This window comes from Panthera pardus, unplaced genomic scaffold (assembly GCF_024362965.1).
Source record: "Panthera pardus isolate Hobbes unplaced genomic scaffold, ASM2436296v1 HiC_scaffold_13, whole genome shotgun sequence".
Classification (NCBI taxonomy): domain Eukaryota; kingdom Metazoa; phylum Chordata; class Mammalia; order Carnivora; family Felidae; genus Panthera; species Panthera pardus.
In genome coordinates, this window is record NW_026526688.1 from 35,981,965 (window position 1) to 36,006,686 (window position 24,722).

Sequence of the window (24,722 nt, forward strand, 5' to 3'; positions counted from 1 at the left end):
CGGTCGATGGTCAGAGAATAACTCTGGCTCTCGGTCACTCCCTGACACCGACCCCTTTAGAATTCTTGGTGATTTCAATAGCCACCTAGATGACCCTTCCCATTTCTGGGCCTCTCCATTCCCTGACTTCCTCTCTCCACCTCTTCTCGGCCACACATGGCATGACATGCCCTAGACCCTGTTATCATCAATAACAGTGCATCCCCCATAAGCTCAAGTTCAAGCACCCCACTGTCCATCCACGTGCCCCAATCTCTCCTCGTTCACTTGCTCCATACACCTAGTCCAACAATCCTTCCAGTTCACCATGACCTTCCACCTTCTGAGCCTATGGGGTTTTCCCACCCTTTATCTCCACGTACTCACATCAGTCCTTGCCTGGCTTGGAATCCATAGCCCATCCTGCCTCTTTTCTTTTGATTTGTACATGAGTTGAAATGTGTTTGTGTTTGGGGAAACATTTATGAATTGTGGCAGTCTGGGATGAAATCGAGCAAGACCAGGTTTTGAAAAGTGCACCCTATTACTCTTGATGATTATTATTAGTCATCATTGAGTGTTATTATTGTTATTATAAAGATACAAGTCCTGGTATTTTGAAAAACTGAAGTTGAAAATCTGTTCTGGCTCTTGCTCTGGAGACAGACAGTGTGCCTGGATCAATGACCAAAGTAGGACATAGATGAAGTGGCAAAGGCCTGGGGCAGTCACCTCACTTCAAAGCAAATCCATGGTCCATCTTTATCATCACCTCCTTGTATAGGACCTCAGCTCTCTTTTTCCTCTTTTCTCCTCATTGTATTCACTGGAAAACCACACCCCTGCTTAAATCCAACTTTCCACCTACTCTGTGCCTGTTCCCAGGAGGCTGAAGTCATGGTTAGAGGAAATACAACCATGTTGCTTGTCTCACTTGAAATTTGAGACCACTGACCTCCACTGCGTCTTTAGCGCTGCCAGGCACACCTTTCACATTCTCCTCCTCTCTCCTCAAACCATCTGTACCCCTTCTTGAACTCTCAGTCCTGGCCCTACCATTATCTTTTTCCAAGATTAGTTCAATAGTCACTGCTCTTGATCTTGCCTCCCAGCAGAGCAGAGCTTTCATGATGTAATTGGATCATATCTCCCCACTGCTCAAAATCCCTTAATGCATGTTACTCAGAGTAAAATCCAAAGTCCTTACTTACCATGTCCTCTATGGCCATTTATAATCTAGCCCCCTGCTATCTCTCTGACCCCATCGCCTACCACTTTCCTCCTTGCTTACTTGGCTCTGGCCACATGGACCCTACTGGTCCTCAAACACACCAAGCCTGCTCCTGCCTTGGGGCCTTTGCATTTGCTGGCTAGAAGCTCTTCCCAGCTACCTGCCTGATGTGTTCCATCACTTCCTATCCATTTCTACTCCAACTCACCTGATGTGAATGAGGCCTTCTCTGACCATCCCACATGTTACAGTAACCCCCACCTCACTCCTTTATCTCCTATTGCTGATTTCCTTCATAACACTTATTACCATCTGACCTATCGCATTTACTTTTTATTTGCTTGTCTGTCTCCCCCTTACCCCTACTCTGCCAAAATGTAAACCCTATGAGGACAGGAATTTTATTTAACTCGATATGGAATCTTTGGTGTGTGGCATGTAGTAGTTGCTTAATAAATGTTTCTTGGATAGAATTTTTCTTTTAGGAATCTATTTTATAGATACACTTTCCCAAGTATACAAAGATCTCAGGTTTGAGATATTTACTGTAGCGTTTTTGGTAATGATAAAAACTTGGAAAAAACTTAAATGAAACATCAGAGAAATGGGGATGACAGCATGTTAAGCAACCATCAAAATGTCTGAGGTAGAACTTGATGCGCTAACATGGAACAATGGCCATGATTTCCTGCTGAGTGAAAGGCAAGTTACATAAGACCATATATCCATACACACATGCACGCACACATACTTAGAAGAGTCTGGAAGGACATACCAAGTGTTACCAATGTTTGGTCGCCTCTGGGGAGTGGGATTTGGAGGAGGACCCAGGGCAGAATATTCACTCTTTACCATATGAATTCCTATACTTTTCAAAATACTTATCTCTATATCCGACAAACAACAAAAACATCTTTAAGGAGTTGCTGGATGGACGAAGGAATGCAGAGGGCTGAGTGAGGGCAGTCTGGCCCCTAAACTTACATCCTTCACCACTATTCCATGTGGCCTCCGATCAGTTTTGCTCAGCAGCTGACAAGAACAGCAGCAATTTTCCCTTCGCCCTCGGAAACTACCCTGGCTCTGTCCAGGGAGGATGGCTTCACACCCTCCTGAAGAACCATGCCCACAGGCAGAAGCCCAAAGGACCCACCCAAGACCTCCTATGGGGCAGGAGGAAGCAGTGGTCACCTCGCTCAGGAAGAAGAGACCTGTGTTGGCAGTTAAAGGCATCCTCCAGGAGGGCACACCATGGCTATATTGAGACCAGAGATGTCTAATTAAGAGTTGTAATGGCTTCTGTCATGTGGAAACAGCTGTGCTCTGGTGGCAGGGGCACTGCCCTTTGCCAAAGAAAACCTGGCCACCTCTACCACTTCCTGGCTGGTGATGATGGGCCCGTGGCTTGACTTCTTTGTGCCTTGGTGTCTTTGTCTAAAAAACAGCAGTAATCATAAAGAGCTGGGGGATTCAATGAGAAACAGGGTGCAGAGTGTCCACAAGTGGACCCCGCAAATGGGAAGTACCCCCCACATTTGTTGGATGCTCTCAGGGAGCAATTGGGACGATATGTTGACCCCCGGGGACTCACAGTCTGGCTTCAGTCTGACTTTGCTGTATGACCTTAGGCTCATCATTGAACACCTTTGTGCCTCCATTTCCATATCTATAAGATGGTAATGGTAATAGTACCAACCTCATAGGACTTAGAGAATTAAACCAATACATGGAAAGTTTATAACATTGACACACGTATGTGTCACACATGCAATATACATACATGCCACACATATATAGTACTGTGTATGCCACTCAAAAAAAGTTAATTTCACTGTTGGAGTTGAGTTTGCTTAAGATTTTGAAATTTGAAATGGTTCATCCCAGAATCTGGAAGTAGAAGGAGGCAAAAGGGGGACCTAGGAAGTCGACCAGGGATTACCGATTTAATAGATTAAGACTATAAGACATTGGGCACCTGGGTGGCTCAGTCAATTGAGCATCTGACTCTTGGTTTCAGCTCAGGTTATGATCTCACAGTTTTGTGGGGTCATGCCCCTTGAGCTGTCAGCCCAGAGTCTGCTTGGGGTTCTCTCTCTTCCTCTCTCCCTCTCGCCCCTCCACTGCATGCATGCATGCACATGTGCTCTTTCTCTAAGTAAATGTAAAAAAAAAAAAAAAAAAGAAAAAGAAAAAGGCTACAGAATGACAGTAGCAGCCAACATTGGTGGAATTCCTGCCATGTGCCAGGCACAGCACTGAGCACTTTACGTGCATTAACTTGTCTAATCCTTGTATCAACCACATGAGGGAGGCACAACCATCAGACCCACTTTACAAATGGGGAAACAAAGGAACAGAGTGGTTAAGCAACTTCCCCAAGATCATGCATCTAGCAAATAGCACGGCTGGGAGTCAAACCCAGGCACTCGGGTCTTAAACTTAAACCCTTAAACTTTTATTCCATGTGGCCTCCCCAGGCCTGCCAGTCAATTTTGCTTAACAGCTGCATGAAGAATGAGGGTCAACTTTCCCTTCACCCTCAGAGCCCCACACCCTTCAGCACCAGGAAGCAGGGACTTAAGGGAGGGGTCATAGCTGCCCAACTGGAGGACTGGAGGTGGGGTTGGGGAAGGCATTACAGATGAGCGGAATTTGGAACTTGAAGAATAGGCAAGATATCACAAGGCAGGGATGGGAATGAGGGTGGACACTGCCAAAGCCAAAAGACATTTTAAGTTCTTATCTTTTTGGCTCGGCTGCAACAATGGACCATGATCTCCTGAAACCACTTTCCTGCTCCTAAGGGGCGGGCTTTGTCGCTTGGGAAACACTCTTAAGTCTTCTTTGGAGCAGCTGCTAATGACGTACAGTGGAGACATGGGGGTCCTACAAGAAGCCTTCCAAAGTGGCTCTTTCTTGTTTGATATATCCCTGCCTTGCATAAAATTTCTGTATCACTCAAACTTCTGGCAATAAGCAGAGAACTAGAAGGCAAGTGAAAACAACCTCTCAGCACAAAAGAAACATCAAAGTCCACCCACGAATGCAAGCGAGTTTATTTAAGGTTGACTGTTGAAAGAGCGTAGACTTTGGAGTTGGACAGTCCTGGAACTAAATGCTGGTTCCACCATGACTGCCTGTGTAAACGTGGGCAGATTTACTGATGCCCTCTGAGCCTCGACTCCCTCATCTACACAGAAGGGACGAGAACACCTGCACCACAAAACTGATGTGGGGAATAATGAGGTCATACATACAAGATGCCTAATACTTTGCCTGAAACGTAATGGGTAAACAGCAAAGAATGGTCACTATTATTTCATGACGCTATCCTCCCTGGCTCCCCAGCCTCTGCAGAACCCTTAGAGGGTTCCTGTCCCCCAGGGTTCCATCTTTGACTCAATTACAGCTCTACAATTTGATCCAGAACTGTGAGTGAATTTTACTTTTTCTATTTCTGCAGCTACGCACCGAAAAGTTTGAAATATTTCTCTGTAGCCTACTTCTCTCCCTGGAGCTCCAGGCAGGCCTCTGAAAAAGGATGGGGAGTCTCTTGGGTGTTGTGGAGGGAGCATGCCTAAGGCACAGAGAGGCTCCTGGGGCAAGTCCATTTGTCTACTAGAGACTAGGGCCAGCCCATGCCAGCCTGGAACCACAGGGAAAGAAGCTGATCCTGACCAAGGTTGGCATATCCCTGCTGGCTGAGCAAACTTCTTGAACAGGAAAAAAAAGCAACGCTCTACCCTACTCTGTGTTCCTCAGGGGCTGGGGACTCTCTCATGCATCTCTCTGTCCCCAATGCCAGGTGTGTAGTGGGCACACAGGTCTCTGGAAGGGCACTTTAGCAATTGTTGATGTGGGACAGGGTTTAGAATTCACAGTATTGCAATCATGGACTTTTGTGTCATAATCTTTGGACAAGTTACTTAATTTTTCCAAGTTTGTTCTCCCATATGCAGAATGGGGACAACATTAGCACCCGGCCTAGAATGTTGTTGTGTTAATTATAAGACATAACACATAAAGAATTTAACACATGCCTGGCCAATCATGTGCTCAATAATTTTAGTTGTTTTTATTGTTATTTGCTGTGAGATTTCCAAAAGCGGAAGTTGTGGAGACCTTTGGCAGAGAGATAAAGGAAGCCAGAGAATGGTCAGAACAAGACAGCAAAAAGGAGAGCAATTTTTAAATTAGATTCAGAACAAGAAAAAGAACAAGGAAGGGATGGGTTCACTTAAAAAAAAAATTTTTTTTAATGTTCATTTTTGATAGACAGAGAGAGACAGAGCATGAGCAGGGGAGGAGCAGAGAGCGAGAGAGACATAGAATCCAATCTGAAGCAGGCTCCAGGCTCTGAGCTGTCAGCACAGAGACCGATGCAGGGCTCGAACCCACGAACTGTGAGATCATGACCTGAGCCAAAGTCGGATGCTTAACTGACTGAGCCACCTGGGGTGGGTTCACTTTTGAGGGAGGGTGACAATATGTTAACTGAGAGAGATGACGGAATTACTCAACCCTCAATAAAAGACTACCACAAATGAGAATGATCTTCAAATTGCAAACAGTAAAATAAGCATAGTTTGGAAAGGGAATAGAAACTCATTCATATTGGAGGGGAGTCAGTGAGCACCTCTTTAAATTAGCTGTTGCCTCTAGGCTCAAAAATGACATCAGAGGACATTCAAATAACTTACAGATGTGATCAGTGTCTGTAATCTTGAAAACTCAGAACAAAAGCTTTGCCAGTTTCCAAAAGGGGTGTGTGTGTGTGTGCGCGCGTGCGCGTGTGTGTTGGAAGAGGGGTTTGGAGTGAATCCTGGGAATCACAACCCACTAAGTTGAATGTCAATCCCCAAATAAACAGATAGCCTGCCACCATTTAGAAAAGAGACACTTGATTATTGGGAGCTGGTTCAGGTTCACTTAAAACAAAGCACATCAGACAAATGTCATTTCCTTTTTAAAAGGTGTTTCACCAACTGGTGGAACAGTGGCTTTGATTTGGTAAGGCAATCCATCTATATATTCAGCATTTATGAGCTGTTTCCTATGCCAGGGATATAAAGGTGACAAATTCGTGGTTGGAGAAGCTCACTTCGCAGTCAACAAGGTGATGACTCATGGCTGGATGGTAGTGTAGCAAGTGGTATCATAGCCAGTGGAATAAATCTGCCCAAAGTCTGCAGATGAACAGTGTCAGCTCAGAGAGGGAACTTGGCTCTGCTTTGATTCATGTCATGTTCAATGTTTCAATCAAAGACCAGTTTCAGAAGACCCAGAAAAGACATGCTTATCAAATGAGCTCAGGACAGAGTAAGAGAGATGGCACCCGCTGAATGGTGGAATTCAGATCCCAAATGGTCTTGAGAGCTGTTGGAATGAACAATGTGACCAGTAATAAAATCTAGTCAAGCTCAAGACTGCACGAGTATATTAAGTACCATGTTCCAATCAAGAGGAATAGATTCTTAAAGTTGACTATTGGGAACAATAAAAATGCACGGAAGGACACTGAAGGTAAAGGGGTGAGTGAGAGGTCCAGATACCACAGGAAAACCCTGTGGATAGATCTGAGAAGACCTTGGAAAAGTGCCTCTTGAGTAGTAAGTCAGCCCCTCCTCAAGGTAGTGCTCCATCGTTCTTGTGCAGTGAATGGGTCTACGTTTCCCAGGTAGGTCATTCACAGCCACAATCAACTATGCTCTCTTACTCTGGGGTCCTGGCAGAGGAGGGGACGCTCAGTTACCTTCTCTCCAGGTGTGACTGAGATACGCCATACGCAGTGCATGTGGGCGGAGTAGCCATTGGGGTACTCAGGGGAAGAGAAGTTGCCTGTGCTGTCTTGTAGGGTCTCTCCACAAGCTGTCAGAGAAAGGAAATGACTGAACTGCTGGCTGCAGATGCTCAATTCCCCCAACCTCCTGGCTTCCCACGCCCTGAACTCTGGCATCACTCAGGGGAGAGAAGAACGGCTAAGCAGAGGAAGGAGTCTGGGGTGGTCCTGTCCCTTTAAGATCCACTCCGTGCTCTTTACACATAAGCCCACACCATTGGACCTATTTGGCCTAGTGCTGCAGGATGCCCTGCTGTCCAGGCAACATGGCTTCCAGAGTTAATTAAGGTCAAGCTCCTTTGGTGGGCCTCACTCTACCTCCGTCCCTGATAATTGCTCTGCTAGTCCCCTTTACTGCTCCTACTGCCCTATTCTCCCAGACCCTCCGAAGGTACATGGCTCAGTATCTCACCTGATCCCAGCCCCAGTTTGGTTCCTTAACTTGAACACTGCCCCTGCCTGGGTACCTCCACCCCTACCACCAGGCAGCCGCTGGCCTTCTCTAAGACTTACAGCCTTAACGTCCTCAGCCCCAGGTCCTGGCCTCCGCCTGCTTCAGGCTCTGCCCTCCACCCTTCCCTGGTCCATCCCTCCCTGCCCTGACCTGGGCACTTGTAGAGCTTGCGGGCCTGGGCGATGTCCCCCTTGCTGAGCCGGGTCCTTTGACCAATGGGAGGTTTCACCCCATTGACCTCGTACTTGGGAACAATGGTGTCCAGGAAGATGCCCCTGAGGAGGAAAAGCCCGATCTGGGTGAGAGTCTGATGGAGGGAGGGGTGGTGTGCCTGTGTGTACCCAAGGTCACGACCCTGCCAGAGCCCAGACATTCCTCAGTAGGGTCAGGGACGGGTGGAGATTGCTCACCCTGTCATTATGCTGCCCACTGACCAGCAGCCACCCTGCTCCGTGGCAGCCACACTGCTGGAGCCTGGGGGAGCCCCAGGAATACGCTGGGAGGTCAGGGACATAGGCTCCACATGCCCTGGGAACCTAGTGGTGTTCTGGCTCAGTCTAGGTCCAACCCCCAGCCTCAGGAGAGCTTGGGACCCCTACCGACCATGTCTCTAGCCTCACCAAGCCTCTGCTTTTGTGGCCCCTCGTGCTCGTTCGGCTGTGACTGAACTTCTCCCAGGACTACCAAGGCCAGTGCTTCATTTTGCTGGCACGGACTGCTTTTGATAGGTTCCACCGTGGTCAGACCACACAACTCCGGATCCATCCATGTCTCCTGTCCCCCCTGCCCAGTTCCTGCCTGCTAAGTCCTGGGTGTTTCCATCTGGGAGGAGCAGGACGAAGGGAAACAGGCGGCCCTCTGCCTCCCCAGGGTCCCTGACTCACACCCAGCTGGGTGGAACTCAGCAGGGGGTGGGGTGGGATGTGGTGGGAAATGTCCAGGGGAGGTCTGTGGCTGTGGGGGGCAGGATGACCTCACCACCCTTCCTTGGTCTCTGTTCCCTCAGGTCTGGAGGCAGGGAGACTGAGGAGGGGCACTGTGCGTGGGACAGAGCAGGACTGCAGACAGAGGATAAGGAAAGAGCCAGGCATGGGAAAGGCCAGGCTTGGAAGGGGAGCCTGTAAAGGAGTAGGGAGGGGCTGTTTCCCACACTCTGCTAAGGAGAAGCTGCCGGTGCAGAGGCTGGGCCACTACCTCTGGGGGTTCCGGTCATGATTTCGGGGAATGTGGGCCCCCAGGAGGAGTGTGTGCACTTGTAAGCAGAGGAAAGGGCTAGTTCAGGGCAGTAGCCAGCCTTTGTGCAAATTAGCCGGTTCCAAAAAGGCAAACTGATTACAAAGGATGCCCCAATTAGAAAAATGTGTCCTCTTTTGGATGACAGATGAGGGAAAAGCTCAGCTCCCTTGGCTGATACAGTTCTGAGCCACAGCATATACATATGTGTCAGGCAAAATGGCTGGACTTCAGCCTCCTGAGCCAGGTATCCCAGGGGTCCACAGTACTAGGCTTCGTGGGTCCAGGCCCTGCCATGGACCCACAATAGAAGAGGACAGCAGGGCAGGCAGCATCCATGGGTCCTCTGCTCGGGAGCTGGGGCCACCAGAAGCCCACTCTCACCCTTGGTGACTGCCCCAGCAGGGCAGCCCAGTGCAAAGTGAGAGGCCCAAAGAGAACGGCCTACAGAAGGCAGGATTAGGCTGCCCCAGAGGAGGCCAGGCCCCATCTCTCACCTGGAGAACGTGTTCCGGGCATAGTGCATGATACTGTCAAAATCATAGGTCTCCCCTAGGGACTCCACTTCCTGGAGCTCCATCTTCAAGAAGTTATACTCCTGCCCTGCGAAGACCAGGAAAAAGGTGTGGGGGGTGGGAGGGGTGGGTCTGTGTGCCACACAGTGCCACTTTTTCAGGGTGGGGAGTGGGGCCCCTCAGGTACTTGAGAGGTGCCCCCCTACCTGAGGGTCCAGGGAGCAGCCAAGGGAAGTCTGGGGGGGTAGGGGCGGGTCTCTAGAAGAGTCGGTCCAGCAGAGGGGCAGGGTCAACGAGGACTGGCTGGAGGGAAGGCTCAGAGAGTATGGGAAGGAAGCACCCATTTCTAGAACCACAGGGAGATGAAAGCAGGGAAGAGCAGAGGAGGCCTGGGGAGGGAGGAAGGAAGCAGGAAGGGAGGGGAGAGGGGGTAGCCAGGAGAAACAAGAGAAAAAAAAAAAAAAAAAAAAACCCTTAGAGGGGAGAACAGGCAGAGGGCAGAAGACTGGGCAAAAGTGAAGAGAAAGGCTGAGGTGGCATGGGGGATGGGCCAACTCCCCCCCTCCCCCCTCCCCCCAAGGCCAGCTGGGCTCTGGGCTGCTCTGGATGGCCCGCGTGTCCAGGACCAGGACCTCTCCCAGCCCCCCAAACAGCTCCACAACTGATCTTCCGTCTCTGAGCTGCTACTGGCAGGAAGCAGATGCCTCAGGGGCAGGGTCTGGACCAACCTGGGCCCTGGGCAAGGGCTGCCACAACACTGAGCTGACCACAAGCTATGGCTCCAGGAAGCAGCTCCCACCCCTACTAGAGGCCCTGGAGTGGTTGGGGGCGGGGGGGCAGGTGTGGCACACAGCTAGGCACTCAGGCCAAGGTGCGTACCTGGCTGGATGTTTTCACGCACGATAGAGACATGGCGGTCCCGGTCTGGCCGCGTGTGCTCATGCCAGAAGCCAATGACGTGGCCCAGCTCATGGACAACAATGCCGAACTTGTCACAGTTCTTGCCGATGGAGATGGCCTGTGGGCCTCCACCGCGGCGACCCACGTAGGAGCAGCACCTGGAGGGCGGGGCCAGCTCAGGGGGGCGGTCCCGAGCTGGGGGAGTGCATCCACTCAGGGGCCGGGCGAGGCTGCCAGGAGGGTGAGGGAGTGAGGTACAGGGGAGGGGCCTGAGCGTGGGATGCCCAGGCTGTGTTCAGGGGTCATAGCCACACCAGGGGCAGCTCCTGGGAAGATGCCCGATGGCAGGAGTGGGGACAGATGATGTAGGATCGTGCCCAGATGGGGCAGCAGTAGTGCCCAGAGCAGAATGTGGACTGGGGTGATGGCCGAGGGTGCAGTGCCCAGGGGCCCCTGCTCACCCGCAGGGTCGATAGGTGAATACAATATAGCTGTCCTCATCAGTGCGCTCCAGGAAGGTGACACAGGTATGCTTCTCCCAGTGCCTCATGGCTTGCCGGAAGACTGCCCTCTGACTGCCTGCCAGGATGAAGGGGGCCAGGCTGCCACAGTGTCCAGGTGGGCCAACCTCAACCCACTGCCAGAATGTCAGCCTCTTGTTGGACAGATAGGCAGAGGACACCACTCATACCACTACACATGACAAGGCTGCCCCAAGGCTAGGCCCCGATGCAGGCTGCTCCCTCGGCCCCACAACATCATGCTCACCAGTGAAGTTTCCCCCAATGACAAAGGGGATGACCCCATCAGGCCACACACGCTCTGGTCTGGATGTGGCTGCCCGCCGGCTCCGGGACCTGCCTCTCCATCTCCCACGGTTTCTCCTCTGTGGCTGCCCACTGGTGCTCTGGCAGTTGGGGGTAGAAGAGTTTCCTGGTGTTGGGAGAGGAAGACACTGGTAGCAAGTGAAGGAATAGGAGTACGGGGAAACAAATTATACTCTATCCGCATTTTGGGGGGATTCCATATCTGTCCACTCACTAAAATTTATTTGTAACCCCCAAACCAATAACCTTAGCTCTTTCACGGTCAATCACTGACACGCACAGGACAGTGAAAAACATGAGTCACCCCCATACCCAACAGAGGTTGAACAAGGTGACACTTTGCCTTCTTGATTCAGCTCTCAGAATGTAAATAAGCATCTTTTTCATAGTCTGTTTAGTGCCACATTTGTTTTTGTATGTGGGGACTTTTTATTGGTGATTTTGCTGTTTAAAATGACCCCCTTCTGCCCTGATAGTACAGAGGCACCAGACCACTGTCCAGCGTTCCTAAGTCCAAAAAGGATCTGATGTGCCCTATGGAGAAAATACACGTGTGTTAAATATGCTTTGTCGAGCCCCTAAGTTACAGTCCTGTTGGCTATAGCTCAAAGTTAATGCATCTACTGTGTGTTAAATAAGGGGTCTTTAAACAGAAACATACGTAAGACAGGGTTACGTACTGATCAGTTGGTGAGAATGTTGTGACAAGAGGCTTGCAGGGACCTAACCCTGTATTTCTCCTAGGAGTGATGACTGACTCAGTATTTGTTAATTCGGTGTTCACAGTGACTTTATAGAACAAGGTTATTCCATAACTCTATTCATAACTACCACAGATAGCAAGAATGGACTAAAACTGAAAAAGAGAACAATGGTGTACTAATTTCCTAGGAACTATAGGGGACTTGAGACCAGGAAATGTTGACTTCTCATCTAATAAAACTTCCTCCTTGTGGAGCATATAGAGCTTGACGTCTTTAAGTGTTCCCAAATATATGTTCTCATTTGACACAGTAGCTCTCTGGGATGCACTGTGCAAGTGTCACTGTGTATTATTTGACAGATAAGGAAACTAAAGCCAAAGATTTGCCCAAAGTCACCTAGTGAGTTAGTGGCAGGCCCACATGCTCCAGTTCCTCCATTTTGCTTGAACCATGTCTGCTGGTCCCCTCTCAGGCCAAGTAAGCCTTGCTAGTCATCAGGCCACTATGTTCCCCTCCAATGCCAGCTCCTCTCTGGGAAGTATGACCTTTACTCCATGGCTGCCCATGCCAAGATCCTCTCTCATGCTGGACAGGACAACCACCAGAGTGTGTGCAGAATGAGCTCTGGATGAGAATCCCTATCCTTTGTCAATGGGAGGGCTCCCTGTGGGCAGCACCATGTTCCTGAGCAGTGACAAAGCTGGACAGAACTAAACCAGCCCAGGCACTCATTCTTCCTATTCTCTTACCCATTCATAAGTGCCAGGTGGGTTGCTAGGTGCTTGGGCCACACCTAGGGATAAGAAGGACCCATCCCTGACCTTGAAGAGCTTTGAGTCCAGCTGGGGAGATAGACATATAAAAAAAAATCATTGAAACATGGTTCCATGAGTGAGATACTAATACTGTAAACAGAGAGCAGACAGAGCACAGAAAATGGATGGATAACCATGCCTGGGGGATGATCAGAGAAGATTTCATCAGAGAAGCTCTTGAGATGGGCTTTGAAGGAAGTATAAAAGCTTGCAAAGTGGGAACATGAGGAGAAGCTGGGAGGGATTGGAGTGTTGAGCAAAGAGCATCAGATTTGGAGTGAGAAGGCTTGGGTTCCTGTCCCAGCACTGCCACTGACCAGCTATGTGATCTTGAATGAGTCACGTTATCTCCATGAGTCTTAGTTTCTGGATCTGCAATGCGGGACTTGTCCTACATCTACCTTTGAAGGTGGTTAGGGAAAAGTTAGGTAATGCTGGTGAAAGTACTTTGTAAACTGTAAGCAAAAAGAATGTCAGTTCTTTGCTCCTGGGTATGTCTATACTTGCTGCTCCCCTGGGAAGGGACAAAGATATCCCAAGGGAAGACAAGCCATTATGCTGGGTTCAAGCTCATAGCCTCTGTCCTGAGAGGGCCTGGTTGGGAAACAGGGAGGTTGCTTGTTTCTCTAATTCTGGAACCCATTTCTGGGACATAGAAGGGCCCGCCTGTACCCAGAGTACCTGTAGTTTTGATGGAAGACCTGTGGGTTGCACGCTGCCTGAGGTCCTCAGCCTGCTGCACCTGGAAGGCCCTCAGGTCCTCCTCATCCAGGGCGATGTCCCCAAGGAAGGCAGCTAGAGAGAAAAGATGAGGCCTGGGAAGTTAATCCTCCTACCCAGCACTGACAGTTCCAACCCCATGGGTACCACCCCTACCCCCATAGCAACATCTGTCTTCAAATGCCTTCTGAGGAAGGGGGTCATAGGGGACTGGATTTGAGGATCCCGGGGGAGACTCGTGCTCACTTCTAAGTTGGGAATTTAGCAAAGCTGATACACGCTCCCTACCAGAGGAAGACATGATCATGTCACTTTTCCCATCGCTCTGTGGCAAATATTTAGTAAGCCAGGTACCACTTGAGTTATTAGCAAGATAGAAGAGGTTCCTGCTTGGAATACCTGGGTGACTCAGTCGGTTAAGCATCTGACTCTTGATTCGGGTCAGGTCGTGACCTCATGATGGTCGTGAGATCGAGCCCCGAACTGACAACAAGGAGCCTGCTTGCGATTCTCTCTTTCTCTCTTTCTGCCCCTCCCCTGCTTGTGTTCTCTCCCTCTCTTCTTCTTCTCTCTCTTTCTTTCTCTCTCAAAATAAATAAATAAACTTAAAAAAAAAAAAAGAGGTCTCTGCTCACATAGAGCTAACCTTCAACAATACATAACTAAATAAACACTGAACTCAAGAATTCCAGACAGTGATGAATGCTATGAAGAAAACAGAAGGGGGTGAGATGATAGAGCATCTACTCTGTGGGCCCATAACCTTGGCACTGCTCTGAGCCTATGGTATTCACTCAACAAATGCCGTTTCAATTAAATTGAGGGGAGGCCGTGAACAAAAATTGGAGCAGATAGGCCTATCAGGGAAACCAGGACACTTAATGGGAGCTGCCCAGCTAGAAGGAAAAAGTTTAACGGTTCTCAAGCGATTCCTATTCTGAGTCTCAGGGTCTCCTCTCTGGAGGAAGAAAGGCCTGGGGGAATAGAGCCCCCTGAATAGGCATTTTGATTTCTGGACCTGGGGAGAGATGTTTCTGGAGAGATGAGCTAAACAATCTGCCTGCCTTTCGAGAAGCTGGGAGCAAGAGGAAGCTGAGTACTCTGGAAGGAGCTCAGAGGCGAGCTTCATGCTGAGCTGGGCTGGGGAGGCGGGAGGGTGAGCTGGATGGAGGTGGAGCACAGAGCAGCTTCCCTGAAGCTCCACCCATGGCAACATCTGCTTCTCATCCTGAGTGCTACACAGGCCTGGCGGCAGCATTACACAAATTATTTTAACCTTGAGGCCTTGCACACAGGTTTCTCCTCCCCAGATGGCCCGCTGGGTGGACACACACACACACTTCATCACACAGAGAATCAGCCACATGGGTTAGTGATCCTACAGACATTTGGTGACATCCACAGCCATGCCCTCAAACACAGAGCTATGTGAGTCACAGAGATGCCCCCTCCCCCAGCAGCGCCCACACCACCCTTGTAGGTAGAAGGCACTCCAGAACATTTATTCGAGTGAAGTGTCACATCAGTAGTCTTTAGGCCTGCAAACACATGCCCGTAGATATGTACTCTGATGGGACCTTCACCTGGATCAACAGAACGTGGGAGTCCCTCTAGCAGTTATCTAGGCCAGCCTTCCATTTTACAGATATGAAAACTGAGGCTCAGAAGGGAAATGGTCTCCCACACTGCTAGTCATCGGAGAGGCTGGATTCATAACCCAGGCCTCCTGATTCCTAGTCTGGCATTCATTGCACTCAAGTTCATTACCTCTGTGGAGCCATATACACAAAGATAGACACTCACTCAGACACACACATCCACACACAAAAATACAGTCATAAACCACGTGTTCTAAAAAAACACACACGCACAAGCTCCAACACACACAAACTAACTGCAAGCTCCAAACCCATGAAGCCAGTAATGGTAGCAATAATGACACCTTATGTTAATGTTGAAATCGATGTTGTGCTTCCTAGTTGACAAAGTGCTTTCTCATTAATGGATTCACTTAATCCTGGCCCAGTCGGCACGTGCCTGTTAAGCCACACTCCATCTCTGCATTTGCCTGGGCGTGTACAATTACAAATTGCTGGAGAGAGAACCGAGTGGCTAGATTCCAGCCCACCTCCCCGACTTTAGTGATTAGAACACTTGGGCTTAAGAAAGGAAATGAGTTGCCCAAGGTCACCAGCTGGTAACTGGCCCAGAATCTCTTCCACCACACGAGCAATATTCTTTTCTGTAAAATGTCGCCCTTGGTGGCCTTGGCTCAGGAACTGGTGGGACAGCAACAGAAGATATTTCTTAGCTGACATGCAAAGATCATAGGATCAGAGGGACACTCCAAGGAGGCAGTGATGGCTTCCTGCACACCAACATTCAGACAGGTACACTCATGCCACATGAATAACCCCACACCTTTGCACAGACACGAGTACCTCCAAGCTCACGTGCCCGTGGGCATTATCATATACACATGTGGCTGGATATTTAGACTCGTCTCTGCACACAGCAGCAAAAAGCAAAGTCTTTGTAGTTAGACCTGTCTTTGAATCCTAGCTTGGCTAATATTAGCTGACATGTCATATAAGCTCTACTAAACCTCAATTTTCTCCTACATAAAAAGAAGCTAACAATGGAATCTGTCTCCTAGAATTACTGCATGAAATAAGGCATGTAAATAAAGCACCTAGCACAGAGTGTGGAGCACAGTAAGTACCCACTAAATGACTACTGTTAATATTACTCCAATAACAGCCCCATAAACTCATAATCTGCTCTCTACTTTCCAAGGGCACATTGGTTCACCCACATTGGCCTCCCAGCTGAGGGAAGCCCTGGAGTGCTCAGAAGTAGAACCTCGAATTCCAAGTACAGAGGCCACAGAACTGTGCTGGCCTGTGAAACCAGGACAGTGGGGGAAGGGAGCAGGGAGCAGGGCAAGTGGAAGGCGGGAAGGCCCTAGGCTGGCCGCAGAGCTCTTCTGCAGAGCCGGAGTCCTGTGGTGGGGATGTCATGACTGAAGAATGTGTGGGAACAGAGTGGGGGTGGGGAGACACAGGGTGGGCAGGAGAGCCTTCTGGCCAGGAGCTGAGCCTGAAGGCCCTGCCCATTTGGGATTCCCTCATGGGGAAGCTAGGGAATCTGGATGCTGGAAAGTCCAGGACACCTCCCCCCTAACCCTTACCCGGAAGGAAGCCCTGAGGTCAGGGTCAGAGTAGTAGTTGTTTTCAACACAGGATCAAAAATTTGTTTTGTTTTCCGGCTGTAAGCCAGCCAGGAGCAATCGTGTCTGCTCCACTGCCAGGCTGGGAGCAGGAGAGGAAAAAGAGTGAGGTGGACTTCATATGCCCATCCTGTAGGTAGGCTTCTTGACTCCAGAGTCTCCTCCCCACAGGGTGTTGCAAGGCATCCCCTTCTGGGGAGAGGGAGAGGACCCTCACTGGTGTGATGGAGCCCCAATGCCATGTGTACCGGGTATACGCATGTCCTATCACATAAATGCAAGCTTCTAGCTGGGGAGAACATACTTAATCACAGCTGTATGCTTAGATACAGGTGAGTATTTGCATGCATCCTTACATGTACTCAGGAGTACCCATATGCACAGTTGAAGAGACTTGCTCATAAAGCAGAGGTGCACCCATAAATGTGCCCAGACACCACCCTTACTACTTTCCTGTGTAAGCCGTAGTGTGTTCAAACATACAAATAATTGCATGTGCACATTCCACAGGCCATACCCCCAAAAGGAGAAGGGTGACCTTAAAAATGGATGGGGGGTACAGACAGAGAGAAAGAGACAGAGAGATTAACTGATTCCTCTGGATACCCTTAGGAAGTCCTTAGTGGCCTGAGTGACACATTCTACTCTCTCCCTGTCCTCCCCTAATATCTTCTCCCCAGATCTCTAGAGAAACTAAAATTCTTGAGAGCTCCTTCTTCTGGGGAGTCCCATGGTTCCCCTCCATCTGGAGCCCAGGGAGACTGTCTTTTCCTCCTCCCTTGGGGCACCTAAAAGAGAAGGTGACTCAGGGAGCAGGGGCATAGGTGGGTGGGTGACTCATTCAGAGTGTCTGGAGGGGGAATGTGGTCTGGCAAGAGAAGGGATTGCTTCTCAACTTCCGGAGCTTGTGACCTACTCCTCTAAGGCCCCTTGAAGTCCAAATCTGGGCCACAAGGCCCTGGGCTGAGGATAGTGATGAGGGTTGGTAAGCTACCCCCATACCTCACCTCCTAAAAGCAAACCTCTGGGATGCAAGTTGAGGTAAAAGGAAGGTCCTCACTGGTTCAAGGGTAGTCCCCATGTGTTTCTCTGCTTATGGGAGCAACTATGTCCCAATTCCTGCCTCCTGGGTCTCTCCCAGAGTCCTGAGGGTCATGGCCAAGTCTCCTGGGGCACCAAACAGAGCTGGGAATCTCAGGGAAGGACCCCCCCCTCCACCTTGATGGTTTGGCATCCTAACATACAAGAAGTCAGGGCTGACTTGCAATCTCCCTGGGCAAGGGGGAGAGAATGAGAGAGACAGAGAGACAGAGTTCATATTTGCATTTGACAGCCTGCACACCAGAGTGCAAGCTTGGTGGGACCAGCAATCAGCACACACATAGACCAATTTGGCTTCCCGCCTATTGTTCTGGTGTTGCCCAGAAGATCCAGGAAACTCTCCAGGGTATCAAGGGTCATAATTTTTCCTTACTTCCCTCAATTTTGCCCTAACTCTGACAGTAACTGCAAGAGGTAATCTCAAATGAAGGGGCCTGGTTATCCTGAAAAGATCACAGGTGAGCCAGGGGAGTGAACAGGGCTTTCATTCTTGGTTCTCTGTGTGCAAGGAGGAGAAAAGGAGAGAGATGGAGAGGGTCAAGGGAGAAGAGGGAAGCAGACATATCAGGTGCATCCAAAGGAGGTAAATCCAGGTACACCTACCACCAGAGCTCAGAGAGGGCAAGAGGACACAGCAACATAGAGAAAAGAGCCTAGGGACCTAAGGCTTGAGGGTGTCAGTGTGGGGCCTTAGGGAGTCAGGGCAAAGGTACGCAAGGCTGCACTAGTCACACCCAAGAGGGAAACCTGATCTGACGCTAAATCTTGGCCTTGTCAGGCTTTCGGGCCCTCTCGGCCACCCCCCAGGCCTGGCCCAGCTCCCCACCAGCCTCACTTCACCCTGGTGCAGAGCTTTCTCCAGAGCCCTTGTTTGAAGTTCCAACTCAGCCAGCCCCACCCTAGCATGAAATCCGAGACTGGGGATAGAGCCCTCAGCCTCCTGCTGCCTCTTCCAAAAATCACTCCAATTCCAACCAGGAGTGAAATACATCAGAGTGACTTCCTACCCATTCTTTAAGGCCTTGCCTCCTGCATGAGGACCCCCTCCCCAACCTTCCCAGCCTGCTGTGATCACTGTTTCTCTGCCACCGTCACCACTGGGACTGCAGAGGGACAAGAGGCTCCTTGAGCCTTTAAGTCCTTTCCTTCCAAGGTGGCACATAACGCATTGTGGTTTGTGCTGTTGTTTACACGTCTTATGCGCCTACTGGACTGGAAGCTCACTGAGGGCAAGGGCCATGTCTTATACTTTTCTGTATCTCCCACAACATCAAGCCCAGGGCCAGGCACATATTAGCATTCAGTACATGTAGACCAGTAGAATAAACAAGTAATACAAGGACAGAGACAGGGAGAACACTTCCTTTTCCTGAAAACCAAGCCCATTCCTCAGAAAAAATAATGAAACGAGAGTGTGAGGCACAGAACACAGGGGAGTAGGCAGCAAACATTTATTAAGTGCTTACTGTGTGTTAATCTCTAATAAGTGTTTTATATATGTTCTCATATTTAATCCTTACCACCAACTCTACAGAGAGACGTATTATCAGTTCCATTTTACAGGTGAGAAAAGCCAAGTTCAGAGATGATAATTAACATCCACCAGCCAGTAGAGCTAATGAGCTGTGGGTCCAGGATTGACAGCTTAGGTTGGCCTGCCTTCAAAGGCCAAGCTCTATCTGCTTAGCCTCATGCCCACCCCAAGCCCAGGGAGAAAGATGATGGCTAATGTCTGGGTCACCCACAATCCAGAGGGGGTGGAGAAGAAGGGCTGAGAGATTTGGCTTCTGCTCCTCCCACTGGAAGAAGGGTCTCCTACTTTGCCGCTTACTGTGATCCATTCACCCAAAGTGGGGAGCCCAGGGTTAGGACTAGAGTGACCCAACCTCTTATGCCACATACAGGCACTCCTAGAACCTTAGGGACTGTGCCACTGCCCCTGGCCCTGGCTATTTGGAGACAGGCTGAAATCAGAGGCAGGAAGTTGAGGACAGGTTCTGACATCTTATGCCCTGTGTGTTCTCTTGTCCCAGGCAGCCTGTTCAGGGTCATCTGATTAGGCAAACGGCCTGTGTGCCTGGCCATCTGGTCACTCCAGGGGCAGGACCCCTCTGGGCCCAGCAGGAGTGAAGGGGTTACTTGGGGTCTTCATGGACAAAGAACACACACACGCAAACACACACTCCAGGGCCCTGACCTCAGCTAATTAGCCTCCAGTGTCTGTGGACTGAGAGAGCTGATATACAGTATTTGAGTTCTTTGTGTTTTTCTCCTTTCCACCCTAACTTGGCCTTGTTAGGTCTCTCTGGCACATAAGGGCAGAGGTAATTCCCCCTCCCTGGCTGGCTTCTCTAACTTTGACAGCTGTCTCCTCTGTCCCAGAAGGTTGCTGTGTTTGGTGGGGTGACACATGGGATACCCAGGGAGCATGATTTCAGAGGATCCCTTGAAAGACTTTCTTCTTTCTCTTGGCTGGGTGGGGGCCTCAGGAGACTTGCTGCTCAGAGATGCAGGCCTCCCGCACCCCCTGGGCAGACAGATGTGCAGCCTGGGGGCAGCCCAGACAGGCTGGAAAACACCAATGTCCTGAAGCTTGAGATGGGGGAGAAGGGAAAAGTGCACGCGGGCACACACACACACACACAGACACACACACACACACACACACACACACACACACACACACACGGGAGTTTGGCCAGAAAAGTTTCCTGCAGGAGGAAAAGCCTCCTTGGCCGCAGGTTTCTCCCTGGACCCAAAGAGCTTTCCCCAGGAATCCTCTGGGAAGAGGAGGCAGCGGCAGCAGCTTCCACAAATAGCAGCAAAACTTCAGTCCTAAAAGTCCCCCAAACTTCCCCCTCCCTCTCTCCCTCTTTCTTTTGTTCCCCACTGCATTGCCAACCAGGCAGCTCCCGGCTTCCCACACTGGACTGTCCTCCCCCAACCCCAAACCCTAAGCAGCCCGCGCCTCCCCGCCGGGCCTGCTCGCTCCCCGGCCCCGGCGCCCCTGCGGGTCGGCGGGGTGGGGGGCGCCTACCCGCCTTGCAGGGGTCTTTGTAGTTGACGGGCTCCGAGTCCTCCTCCTCCCCCAGGTCATAGGTGTAGTCGGCCAAGTCCAGTGGCCCGCCCGGGCGCGCGAGCAGCAGCAGCCAGAGCAGCAGCGGCAGCGGCAGGCGGGCCACGCCGGGCATGCTGGAGGGCGCGGCGGCGGCGGTGGCGGCGGGTGCGGTGGCGGCGGCGGGTCGCGCCCGGACGCGGGAGCCGGCGAGAGGGGAAGCGGAGGACTGGCGGCGAGGGGAGGGCGCTCCCCTCCGCTCGCCCGCGCGCTCCCTCCCCGCGCTACCCCCCCCCCCCCCCTCGCGCGTCTCTACCTCTCCCCCTTCCCTGTCCTCGCCCCCCTCCTTCCTGTCTCCCGCCCCCTCTCCTGCGCGGCTCCTCGGCTCTCTTCCTGAGCCTCCAGCCTTCTCCGCTCCTTTCCCTTCTTTCCCTCTTTCCTTCTCTCCTCCCTCCCTCCCCCTCCCCCCTTTTTAGGGAAATGAGCTCGCTGGAGGGCGGGTTTTCGCCTGGAGCTCGGCCTCCCTCGGGTCCCGGACAGCGCACTGCCAGATCGGGCCGCGCGCCAGCCGGGGGCGGGGACCGCGGAGAGCCGGCCCGCCCCGGGAGGGGGCTCGGCCGCCCGGGGCGCGGGGCGGCGAGGCCGGGGAGGGGGCGCCGGGCCCCGGGGTGCCCGGCCGACGGCCGCTCCCGCGAGGTGCCCTCTAGTGGCGGCTGGTCCCGTGGGCGCCGGGCCCGAGCCCCGTCCCGGGCAGCGGGACACGCTGTCAGGTCTCTCCCGGGCTTCAGCTCGCCTCTGCCCCCTCGGTCTCTGACTGCGTTTCTCCGCCCGCCTCTCTTGGTCTCTGCCTTTTTCCGACCCTAGCTCTCTCCCATCGCGGTCCCTGTCTCTCTAGTTCAGTCTTTCGGTGTCTGGCTGTCTCTGTCTCTCTCCCTCCCTCGGGAGACACCACTGGGGGGCGCCTCAAGCCCGTGGATTGCCTAGTCCCCTCGCCACTGCCCCCCGCCCCCGCATCACTCCTGGACGAAGTGGGAAGGGGAAACCCCCATTGCTTCCCCAAGGTCCTACCCTTCCCCTGACCCACCCACCAAGAGCGGGAGCGAGAGGATGTGGGAGATAGAAAAGGCTCACTCTTCGTTTTTCAATCGGGTTGCTTTATTCTTTCATGGTAGTAGCCCCCTGGCCCCAGGAGCATCTCCGCTGCCCGTTCCCCCCTCTCCCCACAGCTCCCATTTCTCCAGCACCAGTCCCTGTGGTGTGGGCAGGAGCAGCTTCCTGCGTCTCTGCAAAAGACCCTTTGCTCATGGATCTTTCCTGTCCATTTGGGGTGTCCACAGGCCCTGAGAAGCAAAGAAACACTGTTTATTATGAGAGGGAGAGAGACTGGGGGGAGGTATCTATGAACCTTCCCTCCCCTGAGCTCCCTAGATGACCTGACTTCAGTGGATCCTCCCTGTTGCTTGGTCAGCTGACATGGGGAGGTGGCCCAAGCCTTCCTGGGCCACAGCTGCTCAGTGCCCTGGCAGTCACACCTGCTCACCTGAGGGGTTCTAGATGTAGTAGAGGGGCACCTCGCCACACAGGGTGCTCACAGTGGTGCCCAGGAAGTCCAGGTCCACAGAGGATGCTGAGCCAGCATCACGGACCTCCTCCTGGCCCAGCTTAGAGGTAGACACTGCAGGCTTGACCTGGAAAGAGCACCTGATTTTGAGCCTGGGAACTGAGTTTTTGTTCCACCTGTGGCCCTTATTGTGGGACCTCAGGCACGTGAAACCATCTCTCTGAGCCTCCTAAAAGCCTTGGTTTCCTTACCAGTAAAGAGGGGGCTGTGCTGGAGTCAGAAGCCCCCAAGTGGTGAGGCTCAGCTGAGGCCAGCAGCTTGGCATCAGGGCGGGGCTGGGGAATAGGAGGGAAGGTGTGACACAGGTGAGTCTGGGGAGGGGCACTCACCTGGCAGCCCACAAGGAGCAGCGCTCTACAGGTGACAAATAGCTGTCATCTCAAATGCTCCTCGGAGCAGCCCTGGGAGGGGGACAACTTATTCCTCCTCACTCACACACCCACCTGGAAGTTCCGGAACTTTCTGGTGAGAGCCTCAAGACTTGGGATGTTCTCTGGAGCCATCTTCATGATGTAGCAACAGGTTCCTGGGGCTGGCTTATAGGCAATCAGGAGCTGAGGACAGAAACCCCAGGGTTCATTCAGAAAGGCCCTGCCTTACTCACTCCCTAACCCTGATCCTGGGCTATCTCCCTCTAGGTTAGGCACCGAAGGCAGTCATATTGGAATCTGGGGATCAGCCTGGGCAAGCAAAAGAGCTAGGGGCTGCGGAGAGATGGATATGCATGAAATGGCACAGCTGGGTGGGTCTAGCAAAGTCTCGTCATTGGCCCCCCGTCCCCAGCATCAGGCGGTCCAGGTATACCCACCCGCTGGTAGTCATACACTACAATGCCAGTGGAGCCGATGGAGAAGGTGGCAGTGGTACCCACACGCTCACTCAGGGCCAGGCGCTGCTGGGCTTCTGGTCCCCCAATGCTCATCTCTAGGACCTGGGGGAGGGCATAGGATGGACTGACATTTCTCTTTCCCCACTCATCCCTTTGGCACCCATGTCCACTCTCAGCCCTCTTTACTCAAATGCAATCCCTTCTTCCCTGATAGCTTAGAGAGCTTGGAAAGAACAGGCTGCCATACCAGCAATAGGCCTGGTGCAAAAACCCAAGCCCCATTTGCCACCAGGTGCTTCTGTCCTTTATTGAGGCACCCTTGCCTCCTCCCCTCTGGTCCCCTTGGACCATTCATTGTCTACCCAGCCCATTCAGCCACTCTGTTTGGCATGTCCTGTGTCCACTGCCCACTCCATCCCAGGCCTGCTCACCATCTCGGTGTGTTTCTGGCTCATGTGAAGACCCATTAGCAGGGCCCCTACAATCACCACGACCACAAGGACTACCACCACGACGATGATGAGGAGGCGTTTGAGGTTCACAGGGCAGCAGGGGATGCTGAACCGGCCCCGGGGAGCTGCTGAGTAGTCCTGACATGGTGAGGCAGGCAGGGAGATAGGTGTGAGATCATGAAGTTGGCCCTTCTTCTCCCTGCACAAGCTGGATACCCTCCCACAGCTGGACACCAATGCTATGGACATGCAGAAGAGGGTGAGATCAGAGAAGGCTTCTTGGAAGAGGTGGCCTGGATTCCAACAGAAATGCTTAGATGTGAAGTCTACCATGAAGAGACCCAAGAGAGTCTGCTTTGCTAGTCTCATCTGCTGTTTCCTCCAGACCCCTGGCACCCCGGCCATGCCCAGTCCCTCTCTGTTCCCCCAAATAATCCACGATCTCTCACACCTCCCCGCCTTTACACATACTACCCCCTTCTTCCTACAATGTCTGCCTCTTCCACCTAGTGAGCTCCTACCTATTTTTCCAGAGCCAGTTCAAATGTCATTTTCTCTACAAAGCTTCCTGTGACTTCCCAAATAGTGGCTGCTTACACAGCGCTCTCTATAGCCCTTTCTACTGACCACTGTGGTGGCTCTCAGCCCCTCACATTGGAATTATTGGCTGCCACATCTGTCTCCCCGAAGGACTGTGCCTTGGTGGTTGGTGTCCCTGCCCTAACTTAGCACAATCATGGGTTAGTTAAATGAATGAATTTGGATGAGGAAACAGTCTCAGAGAGGTTGGATGAAGCAGGGCCCAGCTCACACACACGTATACACACACGGTCACACTCACCGGCGGGCTCTCAATCAAAACCTCCTTGCTGCCCACATCCATCTTGCTGCAGACGCCTTCCCCTCTCATCCCCTAAGTGTGACTAGCATCTTATATGTGCTAGTAGGGAGAGGGGACAGAGGTGAAGGATCCAGGCCCCTTCTGCCAGCCAAGCCCTTGACCTTGAAGCCTGTTTGTTCCTGGCCCTCCAGAACTGATGTCCGGAGAAGCCAGCTGCAAGAGCGCCTAAGGGCTCTTGGCCGTGGCACATGAGTCCTCTTGGCCCCGGCAAGAGCGAAGCTGGGCACACTGAGCAAATTTGCCCTTGGGTAATCTGCGCCTCTCACTGTGGGTGTCTTCCTGGCATTGGCCGCCTTTCTTGCTGGCACCTGCCCCTG

The 24,722-nt window shown here is 51.8% G+C and overlaps 2 protein-coding genes across 5 annotated transcripts in view; both read right to left on the reverse strand.

The window, feature by feature from the left end:
- The window catches only part of BMP1 (bone morphogenetic protein 1), a 43,682-nt gene extending 22,787 nt beyond the window's left edge, over nt 1–20,895 (reverse strand). The window contains exons 1-8 of one of the 3 annotated variants that reach the window (XM_019466997.2): nt 20,585–20,894; nt 13,179–13,292; nt 10,920–11,084; nt 10,613–10,730; nt 10,131–10,309; nt 9,234–9,339; nt 7,654–7,778; nt 6,963–7,078 (exon numbers count right to left, since the gene is read on the reverse strand). In XM_019466997.2, the coding sequence (XP_019322542.1) occupies nt 6,963–7,078; nt 7,654–7,778; nt 9,234–9,339; nt 10,131–10,309; nt 10,613–10,730; nt 10,920–11,084; nt 13,179–13,292; nt 20,585–20,738 (1,077 nt within the window). In that variant the 5' untranslated portion in view covers nt 20,739–20,894. Of the gene's footprint in view, nt 1–6,962; nt 7,079–7,653; nt 7,779–9,233; nt 9,340–10,130; nt 10,347–10,612; nt 10,731–10,919; nt 11,085–13,178; nt 13,293–20,584 lie in introns of those variants that run through there. The other 2 variants (XM_019467000.2, XM_019466999.2) reach the window with 2 other exon arrangements.
- Nucleotides 20,896–21,735: 840 nt separating this feature from the next.
- SFTPC (surfactant protein C) lies at nt 21,736–24,478 on the reverse strand. Of its 2 annotated transcripts, XM_019467003.2 has the most exons (7): nt 24,346–24,478; nt 23,484–23,642; nt 23,032–23,154; nt 22,667–22,777; nt 22,415–22,498; nt 22,143–22,290; nt 21,736–21,942 (listed from the first exon to the last, which is right to left on the reverse strand). In XM_019467003.2, exons 1-6 carry the CDS (start codon nt 24,412–24,414, stop codon nt 22,153–22,155), a joined length of 684 nt encoding a protein of 227 aa, XP_019322548.1. In that variant the 5' UTR covers nt 24,415–24,478; the 3' UTR covers nt 21,736–21,942; nt 22,143–22,152. The 2 variants fall into 2 exon arrangements, with proteins under 2 accessions (XP_019322548.1, XP_019322549.1); XM_019467004.2 differs by lacking the exon at nt 22,415–22,498 and having other exon boundaries at nt 24,346–24,477.
- Nucleotides 24,479–24,722: the final 244 nt, after the last annotated feature.

Excerpts from the sequence above, each read along its gene's own strand:
- SFTPC (XM_019467003.2), bottom strand. The coding sequence starts at position 24,414 with ATGAGAGGGGAAGGCGTCTGCAGCAAGATGGATGTGGGCAGCAAGGAG. Across the intron at positions 22,778-23,031 it reads TAGTGTATGACTACCAGCGG|CTCCTGATTGCCTATAAGCC; the intron begins GTGGGTATACCT and ends TTCTGTCCTCAG. Across the intron at positions 22,499-22,666 it reads GAAAGTTCCGGAACTTCCAG|CCCCGCCCTGATGCCAAGCT; the intron begins GTGGGTGTGTGA and ends CCTATTCCCCAG.